At 54.4% G+C, this 16934-nt stretch overlaps 1 protein-coding gene across 1 annotated transcript in view; it reads left to right on the top strand.

The window, feature by feature from the left end:
* The window catches only part of Rxra (retinoid X receptor alpha), an 85539-nt gene extending 79415 nt beyond the window's left edge, over positions 1-6124 (top strand). The window contains exons 9-10 of the mRNA XM_040745150.1: positions 774-879; positions 2674-6124. Of these exons, the coding sequence (XP_040601084.1) occupies positions 774-879; positions 2674-2821 (254 nt within the window). The 3' untranslated portion in view covers positions 2822-6124. The remainder of the gene's footprint in view (positions 1-773; positions 880-2673) is intronic.
* The last annotated feature ends 10810 nt before the right edge of the window (positions 6125-16934 follow it).

Below are 16934 nucleotides of genomic sequence, written 5' to 3'. Positions count from 1 at the left end.
CCTTTTGTGTTGGAGGGGGTTATATGTGGGTGGGAGGCTTGGCAGACAGGGCTCATCAACCTTGCCAATGGTGGGTTGAAGGTATGGAGGGACAGGGGACATAGGTCTCCACCCATGATAGCTCACCAGGCAGTAATTCCTGGGACAGCCCAATAGATCCCAGGTTAGGTCTGTGTGGCTCGGTTGGAGGCATGGGGAACCAGGAGGGCCTGGACCTGGGGCTTTGGAGAAGAGAGAGAGGGACTGTCAGGAACTAGGTCAGTTGGAAGAGTCTGACAAAGTCCAAAGAGCCCCCAGACCCAGCCACCTTCAGTATTCCCACTGGGACACTGTGCCTTGATGGTGGTGATGCCTGTGGTTGTGGTATTTTCTGCAGCCTGTATTGTGGTCAGTGTCTAGACTCTGAGGAAGGCCATCCAGGGCATCTGCTCGTGGTGTGGTTCAGGGAGATCCTTAGTGATGGGCTTCCGGCTTTCTTTTCGTCCGTGGGGTGGGGCCCAACGGCAGCGAAAGCATTGGTTATCTCTCATGGCCACCTGGGGAAAAAAATGGGGAAACCTAAGTCCCCAAAAGTCAGGCACCGGTTCAAGGCCACTTAGCTTTCAAGTGTCAGAGTGGAGGCATGACTCGGGAGCATCTGTGCCCCTAGGATGTGAGCTGTGAGTCTGCAGGGCAGCCAGATCTAGCTGTGTACCACATGCACTCTTTGCTGTGTTTACATGTGGCTAGCAGGCAATGTGGGGACTCTGACCCGGGGCCACTTCTCCTTACAGACTCCAAGGGGCTTTCAAACCCTGCTGAGGTGGAGGCGCTGAGGGAGAAGGTGTACGCATCACTAGAGGCGTATTGCAAACACAAGTATCCGGAGCAGCCGGGCAGGTGAGCCGCACCTCCACCCCGAGACAGGCCCCCGCCCCCACTCCTGGGCTTAGCCACCCGTCTCTGAAGCCCTCTGTGTGCCACAAGACAGTGGCGTCTGCCACGAGACCAGCTTGGGATGTTTTGTAGGCTCTGAGCTAGAGCTAGGCCACCCTCTGGCTCACAGGCTCTGAGGACAACACACCTTCCCCCCGCACCGCGGAGAGAGAATTGGTCCAATTCCGGGTGCACACTAGGTGCTTGTCATTGCTCGAGAATACGAAGCCTTCTGTTCTTCACCCGTAAAATGAACCTGTTAAGAGGTCTGGAAATACTGGCATAATGTAGGCGCTTTACAGCCGTGCAGAGGAGATGGCTGAAGCTGGAACGTGTATTTTCTCTCTGTGCCTAAGGAAGACTGGCTGCTGTAGTCACGTTCAGGTCCACAGTGCTGTGCGGACAGTCTGTAGTGCTCGGCACACAGTAGGTGTTCAGGAGGAGCTGTGGTGCGTTCCCAGGATTCAGCCTGATGTGTCATTCTGCTCTTCCCCTTGCGGGGCGCCTCCCAGCCTCCCGGCCTGCAGAGTGGGGGTGAGCGGGTGGCGAAGACTGGGCTGACGGGCACACTAACCCATCTTGTTGCCTGGCACGCACATAGTTAACTGTCCACACTGCTGCTTAGCTCTCATCTGGTTTGGTTTAAAGTGAAACTTCCCGGAGGAGGACAGGAGGGTGGCAACGGCTTGTTTTTCCTGGCTTCCTGCCTTAGCCCATCTCGCCAGCTCAGCAGAAAACAGCCTGTTCTCTGGCGCCTCTCCAGCCTCCAAGTTATGCTTGTGCCTTTAAACCGAGGGCGGTGGGGCAGCCAGCCACGAGGCTTCCTCCCTGGAAGGAAAAGACATGGTTAATAATTAATGAGGTCCAGAGCCCCCTCCAGTGTATAGGGAGGCCCCAAGCAGACAGAGGTCACATGTGGGACCCCAGGTCCTGTCCCCACCCCACACTGTCCTCTCATGTCTGCTATGACTGACTGGCCTGCACGTCCACTTTCCATGAGCCGCGAGTCTCTTTTCCAGTACCTATCAGTCTTTTGCCCAGGAAACACTCCAGGGGCAGAGGGACCCAAGGGCCTCCGCAGTGCCTCGTAGCCCAGCAGAGTCCTTTCTGGGGAGGGGCCTGCACGCCATGCTGGGGATGCTCGTGGGAGGCTGGCATTCCTGCTGGAGCACAGAATTCCCCAGCTCGCTACTGACTCCATCTCCAGCGGGGGGTCCCCACCCTGTGGCTTTTCGGTCACCCACTGAGATGCTGCTCACAGATCTTTCTGTTGCCTCTTCCCAGGACAGGCCCCACTGCCTCTAGGACAACTGCTCTTGGAGAGGCCTCTCTGCTGCACAAATCCATTCATGCTCTTACCTGCTCACATTTTTACCGTGGCTCCCCGTTGCCCATGGAGCAAGCCCACACTTGCAGCTTCTCTCCCAAACCCTGTTGGGCCTGTCCTGGCCAACAGTAGTCTTACCACGAGCTCTTCCTTTCATTCCAGAGCCCCGTGGATCCTGATGCACCTCACCCAACCACCCCTACCCCACCCACCCCTACTCCTTGTGCTCTTGTCTCTAAGGAGCCTCCTGTGTCTAGTTCCTCACTCCATCTTCCTGAAGGGTCAACTCAGGCGGCTTCCTCTGCAGACCACATTCAGGTTCCAGGCCACTGAACTGAGCCGGTGTCTAGGGAAGGAAGCTACAGGTCACCAAGGATAGAGGGGAGCCGCCCCCGTCTCCTTGCCGATCCTAATTCTCTGCTCTCCTGCAGGTTCGCCAAGCTGCTGCTTCGCCTGCCTGCACTGCGCTCCATCGGGCTCAAGTGCCTGGAGCACCTGTTCTTCTTCAAGCTCATCGGGGACACGCCCATTGACACCTTCCTCATGGAGATGCTGGAGGCCCCACATCAAACCACCTAGGCCCCTGCCACCCGTGCGCCGGTCCCGCGCCCTGCCCGGACACAGCTGCTCAGCTCCAGTCCTGTCCCTGCCCTTTCTGCTGGCCCATGTGGACCTTTGGGGTGCAGTATCCCTACGGTCTCAAAAGATGCGTCACCATCCTCGTCATCTTTATTACCGCTTGCCTTTGGCCCGGGGCCATGGCCAGAGCTGGTTGAGACCCAGCCAGCCCCCTTCCCCACATCAGGCTCTTAGGCTACCCTGCTGTTACCCTGAGGGGCTTAGGGGTACTTCATGGGGTCTTCAGCGCCTGGAGCTACGAGAGCTGGGAGAAGGGCTTGTTCTAGTTGCTGTTTGCTGTCGCTGGTTCTCGACATGCCCATGTGGCAATTCTGTTTGGAGTGGCCCGTCTTTGCCTGTGCAGAGTTCTGGTACCCAGCTAGGGTGGGAGTCACCTGGGGTAAAGAGGGAGCAGGTGGGGGCAGGTCCTATCCCCCTGGGTCAGAGCTAACCCGTAAAGCCTGTTCCCAAAGATAGCCTGAGATGTCACCGTGGCCACTGCGCAGGATTCTGGGACCACCTCAAGGCTGCATGGGCTGGGAGTCCTCCCAGTTCCCCCGTATGTCTCACCAACCCAGGGTTAGCCAGATGTAGTAGCCTGGCTTTTCCCTATTCCAAACCTTCCTTTGTGGTCTGCAAGGTGGTGCCAAGGATCATCCTGGAGGGCTACCCTGGGCTCAAGTAGAATGGGGTTTCCAACTCAGTGGTCCTGTGGGCAACACATGGGCTGTCCTTTTGCTGGCCTCTTGTAGGACACTGGACATCGCGAGGCTCAGGGAAGGGAGGCGGTTGTTGTCTGGTTTCCTGAGAGAGGGCTGGAGGCACTTGGGGATGAGCCACACAGACGTGACAGTGGCCTGGTGTGACTCACTTGCCAGCCTCTGTGGGGTTCTCCCATGGGCCGCTTCTTTGACTGGTCACTTCTTTTAGGGATGCTGATAGGGACTCCTCTTGGTATGGGGTTGTCTGTGGGCAGTGCGCAGAATCTTACCCAAGGGTTCTGCCACATCTGCTCAGGTGGCAGGCTGCAGACTCAGACTTTAGCTTTGTCTGCGTGGCTCACTTCAGGCTGAGTGTGCCTCTCCAATTCAACAGCCTTGTTTGCACTGTAGGACCTCCCTGGGTCCCAGTCTTCATGATCTAGTCTCACACCCAGGGACCCAGGATTGTCAGGAGCAGGTGCCTTAGTGGGGATGACCACACTGCCTCCCCGACAGCTGGTCTCCCATTGGTGCAGAGGGGTGGGAGGGGAAGGCCTTCATGGAGCCAGCCAACCAGGGGTTGGGCCTGGAGGTGGTGAGTGGGAGGAGCTGGTTTCATAGGCTCTATGAGGAAGGACACATTCATTTTCCAACTTTCAAAGTCCCCAACCATAGCCAGCTGAAGCACCTATGAAAGATTCCAGAAACATCTCCCCTGTACCCCGTCCTGACTAGTGGCAGCATGAGAGATGTGCGTGGGACGCCTCACAGTCCCCAGGACCAGCCAGCTGCCCCTTGTCCTAGACTTTCCGAGAAACTCTGTGCAGCCTCTGGGGGATGGTAGCACCAGGCGCAGGGGGTAGACTCCCCAACCCACACCTAGCACTGTGCCTTCTGCAGACCACAGCTCCCATTGTTCACGTTGGCCCCGTTATGTGCTGTGCTGTGTCCTGTGCCACCGAGGAGGGTCAGTGGCTCCTGCAGAGAAAGTCCTGGGACTGACTCTGGAATGCTGCCATGGGCTTGATTGTTTTTCAGGCACTGGGGCCGTGACCCCTAGCCCCACATAGCCTCACCTGCCACTGCTCGTCATCATAGACGCCCTGGTGGGCTTCCTGTTCCTCTAGCCTCATTGTCACCGTCATTGTGTGTACAGCGCTGTTTGTTTGCAGGGGAGGCGTGGGCGTGTTGTCACTAAGGAGAGAATTGGGTTCATTTAACCAGACCTTCAGCCATGTTACCCATCTGGCTCAGTTAGGGTGATTGTAATTATTATTGTTGTTACTATTTTGGTGGAACAATCTTTAATTTTCTAAAGAAAGCACTAATGTCAGCTCATTAGCTACCCCGCGCCCATCCCCTCCTCGGCCTGGTTGGATAACAGCTGCCATCGATGGTCCTGTGACATTCTCACTGCTGCTTTGGGGCCATGCTCTTCATCTGTGTCTCCTCCCTGCTTGGAGATTCATTTGGGGCTCCTATGACTGAGAAGTGAAGATGACCACAGAGCCTGTGGCAGCTTCTGGCCCGTGTCACCCTGAAACCACAGACACTGAGGGAATTTGGTCTCACGCCCTCAGTTTTCCAAATTACAGCAGCCCTAAGGATACTAGGCAGTTTGGTGACAGTGCCAAGGGACACCTGAGCCCCTTCCCCTGGGATCCCAGAAGATCTGGCCGGAGCAGGCAACCAATGGCTAATCATTTGCTGTCCCCGTCACAGAATCGGGGGCATGTGACCTGGTCCCCATGCACACAGGTGTGTGTTGTGAACATGTATGTGCTGTACAGAGACTGTGTGCAGAGACTGCATGCCGGTGACAGGACCTGCGGCACAGTTACTGTTTTGTGTTCTCTTGTAATCAAGACTTTCCCATTTTCCTGTACATTCGCTTCTTGTGAGCAAGGACCTGAGGTCCCCTTCTGTGGGGAAGTCGGGCTCTGGTGACTTTGGAGGCAGGGGATGCATCTATTTTCAGATGCTGCAGGGCTGGAGTGCCCTGATCTCTAGCCATGCCTTAGCTGGGATGCACGGCCACTGTGGGGAGGATGCCGTGTCCACAGGGAATAAAGATAGAGGAATGTTTAACGCACCGGGAAGGGTAAATGAATCTATTTTTGTACAAATGTAATTTTATCCCTCATGTAAACTGGATGGCACGGCGGGGGACCTGTTTTGTTTCTGCTTTGAGTGTCGCGAAGCGTTGGGACACCCGGACGCTGAGATGGCAGAGGAGGCCCTTCCGAGGCGGCTGAAGAACTCGTGAGAACAGCACAGACAGACATTTCCTTCGGTGGGTGGGAGGGCCACAGCCAGCAGGGTTTCCTTCCCCTTCTTGGTGATTGGAACAACCTTGCTATATCCTCGGTGCCTGCCTGCCGGCCTTGCCGCAACTCGTCTGACTGTGAAATGACTTCCCTGCGTAACTGCTCTCTGGGACTTTGTGGCGCAGACGCTGGGGGTTGATGAACAGCAGTCTCAGGATTGTAGAAAAGAAACACAGAAAAACGTGAGAGGAGAGACAAATATGAGCGTTTCAAAATATATCTCCATTCGGTTCTCATCTGTCCTGTGTTGGGATGTCCTGTCTTGGGAGTTGCAGAGTGGGAGGGCCTGTGGTCAGCTCCAATCCCCGCCTTTCTGCCTACATCTTTTGGGTAGGGTCTTCTCATGTCTGCTCTGCTATGATGCTCTCCCCCGCAACCTGGGGCTTGTCAGAGGCCTCTACAGAGCCCCCCCCCAATCATGGACATCAGCTTGTGGACACTTGCAAGGATCGTGTGTTGCTACCTGCCCAACACTGGCCTTTCTGCACCTACCTCTTGTGCTGGCTGGAGTGGGCAGGAGGTTCACACGGAGGGCCCCAGATACATGATATCATCTAACTGCCCGGTTAATTATAGGTTAACAATTACCCCATCTGTGCCATCTCATGTGATAAATGCCCTTTGTCTCCGTGCTGTCTGCAGGTTGGGCTGCATCTGCCCCCAAGTTTGGTGACACTGACCTGTCATCTCAGGCCCCTCTATCCAGATGAGCTTACTCTGGGAGGCACTGAGTACCTATAGGCTGGGAGCAGGGCCTGACGATCCTTGTGATGTTGGATACCCGTCTAGCTGCTGGCTAGCCCCCTGCAGAGCCAGGCTCCTTGAAGTCCCTGCCTAGGAGCATACCATCACGTGTGCCCTTTCCTACACTCGTGCTACAACACCGAACATTTCTCTGGCCTCGGAGGACAGTGGAAAGCCGAATTCGGCATGTTGGGTCCAGACCTTCATAATGCAGTTACCGCTCTCTCAGGCATGCAAACGAAAACTGCTGTCCCCTGAAGTAGCCTCTTCTGGGTGCCTGATTGGCCGGTGAGACCTTGTAAGATGCCTGTCCCCCTCTCCACTAAGAGGTGCTGCTGACTAGAGGGACTTTGTCCTGAGCCGGGCCTTCCCATGGTTAGAGCCAGTGCCATTGCCCAGGATCAGCGTGAACCTTTGGCAGTCCAGAGGTAGGGGACCTGGGGGGTCCCCGAACCACTAGGCTGCCCACCTGATGCCTTGGAGGCAGTACAGCCCACCTGCCAGCCCACTCTGGCCCTCTGTGGTAAAGTTTTGTGCCCAAGGCTCATGTTTGGCCCGTTCCTTGGTCTGGAGTGTCATCTCAGAGAAGTGGGGACTTGTCTTAGCTTCTTTATGCTCTCTGTGCTGACCTCACCACAGATTAGAAGTCGGGTCAGTCTTCTGTTGACTGGTACCCTTCCAAAGAAGCCTGTCCTCAGAAAGGACAGAGGACCCTGCAAGAGACTTTGGGTCAGGGCTAGGAGCAAGGCAAAGAAACCCAGCTGCAGAAGGGACGGTTATCAGGGTCCTTGGTGCTGGATTTTAGTGACCCATAGGTGATGGGAGGAGGGGACTAAGGTGGGTCCAAGGGGCAGGGCTGCCTCTAGCTCAGGTGTCCCTGGGGTGGTTCATGGAACTGACTACCTCCAGGGACATAGTACTGCAGGATGCTCTGCCAGCTGAGCAGACCCAGGCTGCCTGCCGGTATCACTTGGCAACCTGGTTTAAGGCCTCCTTGCTGCCTCTGGTTGCCATGGCAATGCTTGCTCAGGGCAGTCCCTCTGGACCAGAGATGCTGGGCTTGATAAGTTTATCAGCAGCAGAATCAGGCAGTGGTAGGCTGAGCCAGCCTCTAGGCCCGTGTAACATGAGAGGCCAGGGTGGGGGCAGGGCCTCAGTGGGATATCACCGAGCCCCCCTTTTCTCGCTGGTCAGTTGCCTAGTATCAGTAGCCGAGGGAGAGGAAAGAACAGACCTTCCCGTCAGCGAGCGGTAGTGGTGGGGATGGATAGAAGGGAACACGCCTTGGGACAAATGGGGCTTCAGGCCTGAGGACTCCAGCAGGAGAGTTGGGCAGGAAGGAGTCAGAGCAAGAGAGGGAGTCAGGCCGTGGGGGGGTGGGAGGATGCTTGGCTGACTGTCTCTTCAGATTAGAAGGTGAAGGAGTGGGTGGTCATCTGATGCAGACACAGAGAAACACCAAGGAAAACTCTAAGGGTCACAGCTGAGGGCCCAGCTTGCCAATCTTTGTAGGGCCCTGAGGGCAAAGAGGCTGCCTGGAGGCTATGCCAAGGTGGATTAAAAGCCTGAGACTGGAAGATGTGCTTGGTTGCCCAGGACTGACAGCTTCATGGCTAGTTCCCAAATGTGAGGTGCCACTGCCCCCTGCTGGAAAATGTCTGGATAAGGCTGATTCCCTTCAGGGCCCTCTGGTTCCCCCAGAGCCTTGTGCTATACAATGCATTCTACACGCCCCCCATTATTAGAATACTCAGGGTGCTGGCCAGTCCTGAGGCACACAGTCCATGCTGACAAGAGCAGGCTTGGTAGGGTTGTAGCATCTGCAATGTTCAGCATGATTCTGATGAGTGGACTGTGTGCAAGACTAGACTCACCGTCCATCAGTGCTGGATTGGCAGCAAGGCCCACCTTGGGCTTGTTTCCTTATCTCTGGTAAGGACAGTGTCCCCATGCCCAGGGCCCTGGTAACAGGGGCCCTAGTCGCCTGGGACATGGCCTTTGGGTACCACTTGCTTTTCTGCTAGTGTAAAGAGGCTTTGAAGCTGGCACCAAAGTTGGGGCAGTTTGGACTCAGGTACCAGCTTCGAGGTCTCCCTTGGAGAAGATTAGGACTGTGGGCCCAGAGCCTAGAAGAGGGCACCATTTCTCTTGCCTACTGGGAGAAGGATCATGAAGATGAGGCACCATGGCACCCACGAAGGTGAGCAGTGAGGGAGTCCTGGAAATCTAAGGGCAGGTCAGAGCTGCCCGAGGAGCTTGAGTGGGGGAAAAGCTTGGGGACTGGAGAAGTTTGATATCTCCAGTCTCTATCGACCCCTTCCTCCCTCCCTCCCTCCCTCCCTCCCTCCCTCCCTCCCTCCCTCCCTCCCTCCCTCCCTCCCTCCCTCCTCCCTTCCTCCCTTCCTCTCTACCCATCTATCCTTCTGATCTTCTATATGTACACTCAACCATCCACACATCTGTCCATCCATCTTTCCATCTACCCATATATGACTGTCCATCTGACATTTCTTAGACCCAGGTCCTGTTCAGGGGGTGATTGAATCTGTCCCTCCAGGATAGGAAAGCATCATAGGCCTTAATCCCTGAGACTCTGGGTTCCTTTCCCCCTGGCCCTGTCACCCTCCGATGCTGCGACTGATGCTGGGAGACAGGAGACCCACACTACGAAGCCAGATCCAGCATCCCAGGTGCTGGGAAAAGAGTGAGCTTTGTCCTCTGGGGCGGCTGGCTGGAGCATCACCTTCTGTCTCCCTGCGGCCAACAGCTGTCAGTGTGTGGTCCAGTTTGTCTTGGGGGCAGTGGGGGGGGGGGTCTAGAAGGCAGGGGTGGGGCTCAAGTCCAGAGCAGGGAAAACAATGTTATTTCCTCACTTCAGCCTCCCATATGTGGGTGGTGGTAGAACTGCCATGGTTGTTGTGTCCCGAAGTAGGGTAACATCCTCACAGGGATGGTTAGCACACAACTCAGACTAGAAATCGTCCAGGAGAGAAGGTCACTACTGTGGGTCAGCTGAGCAGGCCTCTGCTCCCAGGTACTCAGTGCTCTGGGATGAGGGCAGGCTCAGGTCTGCTTTGGAGGACCTCACGGCTGTGAGGGTGGAGCTACAGAGTCAGGGCCTGCAGCCTGAGGCAGGGTCTGCTCAGAGGGAAACATGGAGGAATGAGGGCTGGAGGCTTCAGGATAGGCTAGAGTCCCCTTTCGCCTGTTGCTCCAGGCCTGGTGTGTGTGTGTGTGTGTGTGTGTGTGTGTGTGTGTGTGTGTGTGTGTGTGTGTTACACACTCTTGATTACCAAGATGCATCTGAGGTTCAGAAAGAAGAGAGGCTGCTGTATCCAGACGCTTCCTATAGCCCCACTTGCTGCAGGCCCGAGGGCAGCTATCAGCAAGCAGGTTTTGAAAAAGCTGAAGATGGCCCAGCAGTCACCATCCAAGGCATGCACCCTACAGGTCTGAAAACTTATATCTACCCAAAAACCTACAAGGGAACATTGATAACACCTTTCCCCTAATCACTCCAAGCTGGAAGTCACCGAGATGTCTTTTGATGATGCCACCATACTACGGCATGCTGCTCAGCAATAAAATGGTTGGGGTGGGTCTAGTAGCCCTGAACACACATGGGAATGTCCCAAATGCATCACGTGAGGGGGAGATCAAGGAGAAGCCTCCACTGAGTCACTCGACTCGTGTGCTTGGGGCTGGTGAACCCAGGAGCCTTTTATAGGGTGGTAAAGTGATTCTGGGCCATCCAGGGTCAGAGGACACTTGTTAAAACCTCAGCTCTCTGTCACCATGAGACAGTCTGTTGGGGGTGACGTGGTTAGCCTGTGCCATAGGAGTAGGGCCCCTCTCTGAAGGGCAGGACGGAGCTGCCTGGTGGCTTGGCAGCGGTGGATGCTGAGCCAGTAGAGGTCAACAGGGCTGTGCTGGAGCAGTGCGGTGGCTCCGTGGTGGCTGGAGGGGTGCTTCAGCTCCCCCTCTCATCGTAGCCAGAAGAAGAAGCAGAGAACACAGGCTGGGAGCAGGAAGGGGTGTGACTTTCAAGTTTTGCCCAGAAACCCATCCCCACCAGCCATCCCCCACAACCCAAACACTCTCTACCTGTCCCTCAAACAGCATCATCAGCTGGAGAGCATCTGTTCAAGCCACATCATGGGGGGGGGGAACAAAGGAGGGGAGGCGAGTCACAGGGAGATGGGAGTGGGGACTGAGGCTTAGCACCACACAGTTATGTGTGGGAATTAGATTTGTGCACAGGGTAGGTGACACCCCACATTCTCACTGTCAGCTGAGAGACATCTGTAGCAACCAGAATGTCCTGGGAGCAATGGGTCCCTGAACCCAGGGCTCTGGTGCTAATTCTTTCCTCCTGGCCTGGGAGTTCTGGGAGAAACAGCTGGGTGTAGGCATGGAGCAGGGATAGCACAAGCCGAGCCGGGAGTGTTTTGCAAGGACAGAAGATAAAAGTAAAAAAAAAAAAGCATTAAATATATTAAAGTTAGAAGATGACAAAAAAGTATATATCAAAGGGATGCAGGAGCCCACCAAGAGTCTCCAGTGTCTAGAGGAGCAAGAGCAGTACCAGTTGGGACAGCATGAATAATGCAGTAATTGGATTGTAGCTAAAAGTTTGAAATCCACAGGGCCACGCTCATGTAAATAAATGATTGGCTAAATAAACAAAGAGCGGGGAAGAGGAAGGGAAATTCCAAACAAACTTTACCGCCCTCAGCAGATATGGAATGGGAGGCTTCCGTTCACGCCTGAGTGTGGGCCCAGCACAGTGATTTCCCTGGGGGAGCTTTGTGTGCACGGGAGGGAAATTGACACCGTCACCAGGGGACGCACTGTGACATAGCCACCATTACCTCTGATCAGCCTTTCTCATTGACCAGTGCTCGAGAGAAACACGCAGGAAGGAAAGACTCATTTGGGCTCACTTTTCGACATTTGCGATCATTGTCCCTTGCCTGTGCTGTCTCTGTGCCCTCTGGGGTAATGCATCACAGGGCCAGGGGTAGCTGGGGAGAAGATGCTTTGTAGCAGAGTTGCATGCATCATGGCAGCTGGGAAGCAGAGAGTAAGAGAGGAGGGGCCCGGGGAGAGCCATGTCCTTCAGTTCAGTGAGTTACTGGCTCCACCCAGTCAGCAGCTCTTGGCTGCCCAGCTAGTGAGTTAATCCATTCACAAAGTTAGTGGCCTCAGTATCCAGTCACCCCTTGATAATGTCACTAGCTGGGGACCAACCCTTTAACACAGGAGCCCTCGGGGATACATTTTATATACAAGCTGAAGTGTCCCACTCAAAGGCTCTCGTAAGTCTGTCTCTACCAGTCTTGGAAGTCTGAAGAAGTCCAGCGTTGCTCAAAAGTCCTAGTAAAAGCTGGGCATGGTGGAATACTCCTGCAATTCCAGCACTCAGGAGGCTGAGGCAGGAGCATCACAACTTTGAGGCTGGTCTGAGCTGTATCTACCAAGATCCTTTCTTTAAAAACAATACCAAAAGCCCAAGGCTCCTTCAGTAGAGGTCCCCGTAGAATCCAAAAGGAAACAGCATACTTCCGGCATAGCAGAAACTGACCAAGAGGAGGAATACACCAGATGAATCCCACACAGGGCATTCCAGACGTCTTAAGGCCATCAATGGGGAGGTCTTGCGAAGCCCAAGGAGATATGGTGACTGAATGTAGCCCAGTGACGTGATCATGAACTATCAGTGTCACCTCAGTTAAGGGATGTGATGAAGTCGGAAGAGAAGGGAAAGACATGGGGAGGGCGAGGGGTAGGAGGGATGGAGGGAGAAGGGGGGAGGGAGGGCAGAAGGAAATGACGGAACCACAGAGCCTTTGCTCTCTGTGACTTCAGCAAACTTAAAACCATTCTTTTTTTTAAAGTATTTACTTTTTTATTTAAATTAGAAATAAGCTTGCCTCACAGATCAATCCCAGCTCTCTCTCCATCCCCGCCCCCCCAATAACCCTCCAGCCCCCCCCCCAGTCCCCACTCCACTCTCCAGGGAGGAGGAGGCCCTTTATGGGGGATCTCCAAAGTCTGTCATATCATCTGGGGCAGAGCCTAGGCCCTCCCCCCATGTGTCCAGGCTGAGAGAGCCTCCCTCCATGGGGAATGGGCTCCCAAAGTCCATTTGGATGCCAGGGATAAACTTAAAACCGTTCTGAAGTTTAAAATTGCATTATGGGTGTGGTCATTATACAACACCTACTGCACACCTTGTTGGAGCCACGGGGAAACTAGGGCGCATGCCAGGCCAGGTGTGTTTTTTATTTAATGTTTTTATTAGCACATATTAATTCTATATAATAATGGATTACAGCCAGGTGTGGTGGCACACACTTTTAATTCTAGAACGCAGGAGACAGAGACAGGCAGAGAGCTCTGTGAGTTTGTGGCCAGCCTGGTCTACATGGTGAGTTCTAGAGAAACTGTTGCCTGTATATTTGCTTATGAAGAGAAAGAAACCTGTTGTCAGAAGGCCTTCTGCGAGACACCCTGGCTATTACGAGTAAGGGCATGGCATTTCTAAGAGCATCGGTGGCTTTGTTCCTATCCAAGAGGGGGATGATGGAGGAAGGGGATGGGGTATACAGCCTGTGGTGTGGTGAGAGTAGAGAGTGTCCTGGGATAGCTCATGCCTTCTCTCCTCTCTCTGCTGCTCAGCCTCCCCTTCTCAGCTTAGGGTCTAAACGACTCCTTTGCTCAGGTGTGCTGGGACACCAGTGGCTTTATAAAGTGGCTGCTGGCTTGCAGGTGGCCATGGGGGCCGTCCCATCACCTGATAACTCAGTCCTTTCTCTGGGCACACCGTTGGTACACGCAGGACCTATTACGAACCTGAGGGTGTCAAGAATCAATGTACTGTGACAAGGGGCCAGGAGGTGGCCACAGTGTGGGACATGCTGGGGTGCAGAGCAGAACAGCACAGGATGGAGTTGGCTCAAGGGCTCAATGGTCCTGGGGTGAGAAGGTGGCAACTTCTTAGGGGGTTGATGGCCAGGCTGTCATGGAGAACTGTGATCTGCCAGGGACTCTGGGTTGGGGACAGATCAGACGGAAAGGACCAAGAATCTGACCATCAACGCCAATCAGGTGAACTTTGAATGCCACACACAATGACATTCTAACTAGCAAAAGAAGACCTCTTACAACAAGGGAGCAACAGGCGAGTGCACTGTGGAACAAGGCTGCTCTGAGCTGTTCGCTGCTTCAGCCAGCAGCGGAGGGCATCGGGTTGGGGAGGAAAATCAGGGACCCTGCCTGGGCACAGGAGATCCAAGGCAGATGATTGGTTCTGCTGCAGTTTCACGATTGTGGAGGGCACTCCCGGCCCCCGTAGAGTCCAACCTGCAGCCGCCTGGGAAGGGCTGCGTGCAGACCTGGGCATAGCCGACGGCAGTGCCTAAGATTCCAGGTTTCAGATCTGCCTCTTCCACGGCCCTGGCTTGGGTGGTCGATTCCTGTTGGTCCTATCAGCCCATTTGGGGAGCTCTAGAAACTCTTAAGTCCTTACCCTGCCTTTTCCTAGGGCAGAGGTTGGCTCTTCTGTCTGCAGAATTTTAACAGCCTGTCAAGCTGAGGTGCAGTTCTTGAAGCCAACAGCATGTTGACTTTCCCTTCAGGCTGGACTGAAGACTGCGTTTTAAGGGGAGACTTCTGAAATAATTTTGAATTGAAGAGGGACTTCACAAACTCTTTATATCTTACAACCAGCATTTTCCCCTTGATATCACTAGAGGCAGAATGCTTCCTAGACTCGCCACAACCCTGTTCTATTCAGGTCTGTCCCAGAGAGTCCCTTGTGAGCTGGGTATTTTTAGTATACCTGGGAACCAGGGAACAGCAGTCTGAGGTACCTGTATACTAGATGCTGATGCCCTTACTTACCACCAGAGGGCAGCATCACCACACTAAGTGCTGGTCAATCACAGCCTCAGTAACCAACTCCAGCCCCTCCGGCTTTCAAGGCCCAGCTGAATTCACCTGTACTGCCCCAGGTACAGGGATGGGATGGTGTGGGGGCAAGATCCTGCCTGGGAATGACCTTGGAGGCCAGCAGAGCCCCTGCCTGCCCCTCGATGGTGTGCAGGGGGCTGGAGGGTGGGAGAGGCAGGGGTGCAGGGCAGGAATGGCATAAGCAGACCCTTTTATCCCTTCAGCATGATGGGAAATGTGCTTGCAATCATTGATAACTCCTGGAGGGCTTGTCTGTCTTGGCCAGGGCATAGTAGTGGTATAGCCAGAGCCTCAGGCAATGGGAGACATTTGGCTCCAGGCACCATTTGTCCATATATCGTCTATTCGATCACCCATGCTTCCACGCATACCTCCATCTACCTACCCGTTCACTCATGCATTCACCTGCCCATCTGCCCATTCACTCATCCACTCAACCATCTGTCCATCTACCCATGTATCTGTCCGTCCACACATCTGCTACCCAATGCCCCATTTATCCATCTAGCTATCCACACATCCATATTCCAGTCACCCACCCAACCATTTGCATATCCACCCATCCACCCACCCATCCACCCATCCATCCATCCACCCATCCATCCATCCACCCATCCATCCACCCATCCACCCACCCATCCACCCACCCACCCATCCACCCATCCATCCATCCACCCATCCATCCACTCATCCACCCATCCATCCATCCACCCATCCACCCATCCACCCATCCATCCACCCACCCACCCATCCACCCATCCATCCACCCATCCATCCACCCATCCACCCACCCATCCACCCACCCATCCACCCATCCACCCATCCACCCATCCACCCATCCATCCATCCATCCCACCCACCCATCCATCCATCCACCCACCCATCCACCCATCCATCCATCCATCCACCCATCCATCCACCCATCCATACATCCACCCATCCACCCACCCATCCACCCACCCACCCACCCACCCATCCATCCACCCATCCATCCACCCACCCATCCACCCACCCACCCATCCACCCATCCACCCACCCATCCACCCATCCATCCATCCACCCACCCATCCATCCACCCATCCATACATCCACCCACTCATCCATCCACCCATCCATACATCCATCCATCCACCCATCCACCCACCCATCCACCCACCCACCCACCCATCCACCCACCCATCCACCCACCCATCCACCCACCCACCCACCCATCCATCCACCCATCCACCCACCCATCCATCCATTCACCCACCCACCCACCCATCCATCCACCCATCCACCCACCCATCTACCCACCCATCCATCCACCCATCCAACCACCCATCCATCCACCCATCCACCCATCCACCCACCCATCCATCCATCCACCCACCCATCCACCCACCCACCCACCCATCCATCCACCCACCCATCCTATCCGTCGTCCACCTGCTCTTCCACCCATCCACTTACTCACTCAGCACATGCTGTTGGAGCCATGTGGGTGATTCCAGGAGACAGCAGCGTTTTGTTCAGCGGAAAACTCACACGAATCGAATATGCAATCAAAAATTTGAAAACTTCCCGATATCCACATTAAAACTAGGTGAAGCGAACTTTGTGTTTTATTTAACCCAATATATAAAATATTTCCCATTTCCACATGTAATTACTATGAGTCACAAATAAGGCATTTTTTTGTTTTGTTTTCTTTTGAGACAAGGTTTCTCTGTGAAACAGTCCTGGCTGTCCTGGAACTCGCTCTGTAGACCAGGTTGGCTTTGAACTCAGAGATCCGCTTGCCTCTGCCTCCCAAGTGCTGGGATTAAAAGCTTGAGCCACCACCGCCAAGCAATAAGGCATTTTTTTAATTCACTTTTTTTTTTACTCTCCAAGTCCTCATGACCCGGTGTGTACTTTATCATTCCAGAGCATCTCCATTTGGTTCTGCCACAGTTCAAGTTCTCAAGACCCATGCTATCGCCTGATGAGGGTCTGGAGTGCCCTCGCGGCCTGCACTCTGGAAATAGGTATCGGCTGAGTGCACCGGTATAGTGAAACAATACCAGCAGTGGGCGAGGAGACTGGTGAGTCTTCCCAGTTGCGATAGCATTTGACGTTGGCACTGAAGAATGAGTAGGAGTTCTTCAGGTACAAAATGGAAAAGAAAACCTTCCAATGTCGTCTCTGGTTATGTCTCAAAAAGATCACCAAGGTCCCAAAGGAATCAGGTATGTTCAGTAACCTTTCCACCAGGAGAAGGAAGCATGAGGCACAGAGCCAGGAGACCCTGTTCAACCAGCTGCCCTGGCTGGGGCCGGGAGAGCTGACGACCTTCCCCTGGCAGGT

This window comes from Mesocricetus auratus, unplaced genomic scaffold (assembly GCF_017639785.1).
Source record: "Mesocricetus auratus isolate SY011 unplaced genomic scaffold, BCM_Maur_2.0 Super-Scaffold_100004, whole genome shotgun sequence".
Classification (NCBI taxonomy): Eukaryota; Metazoa; Chordata; class Mammalia; order Rodentia; family Cricetidae; genus Mesocricetus; species Mesocricetus auratus.
The sequence above is the reverse complement of the archived record's forward strand: the minus strand, read 5'-3'. Positions and strand labels throughout refer to the sequence as shown.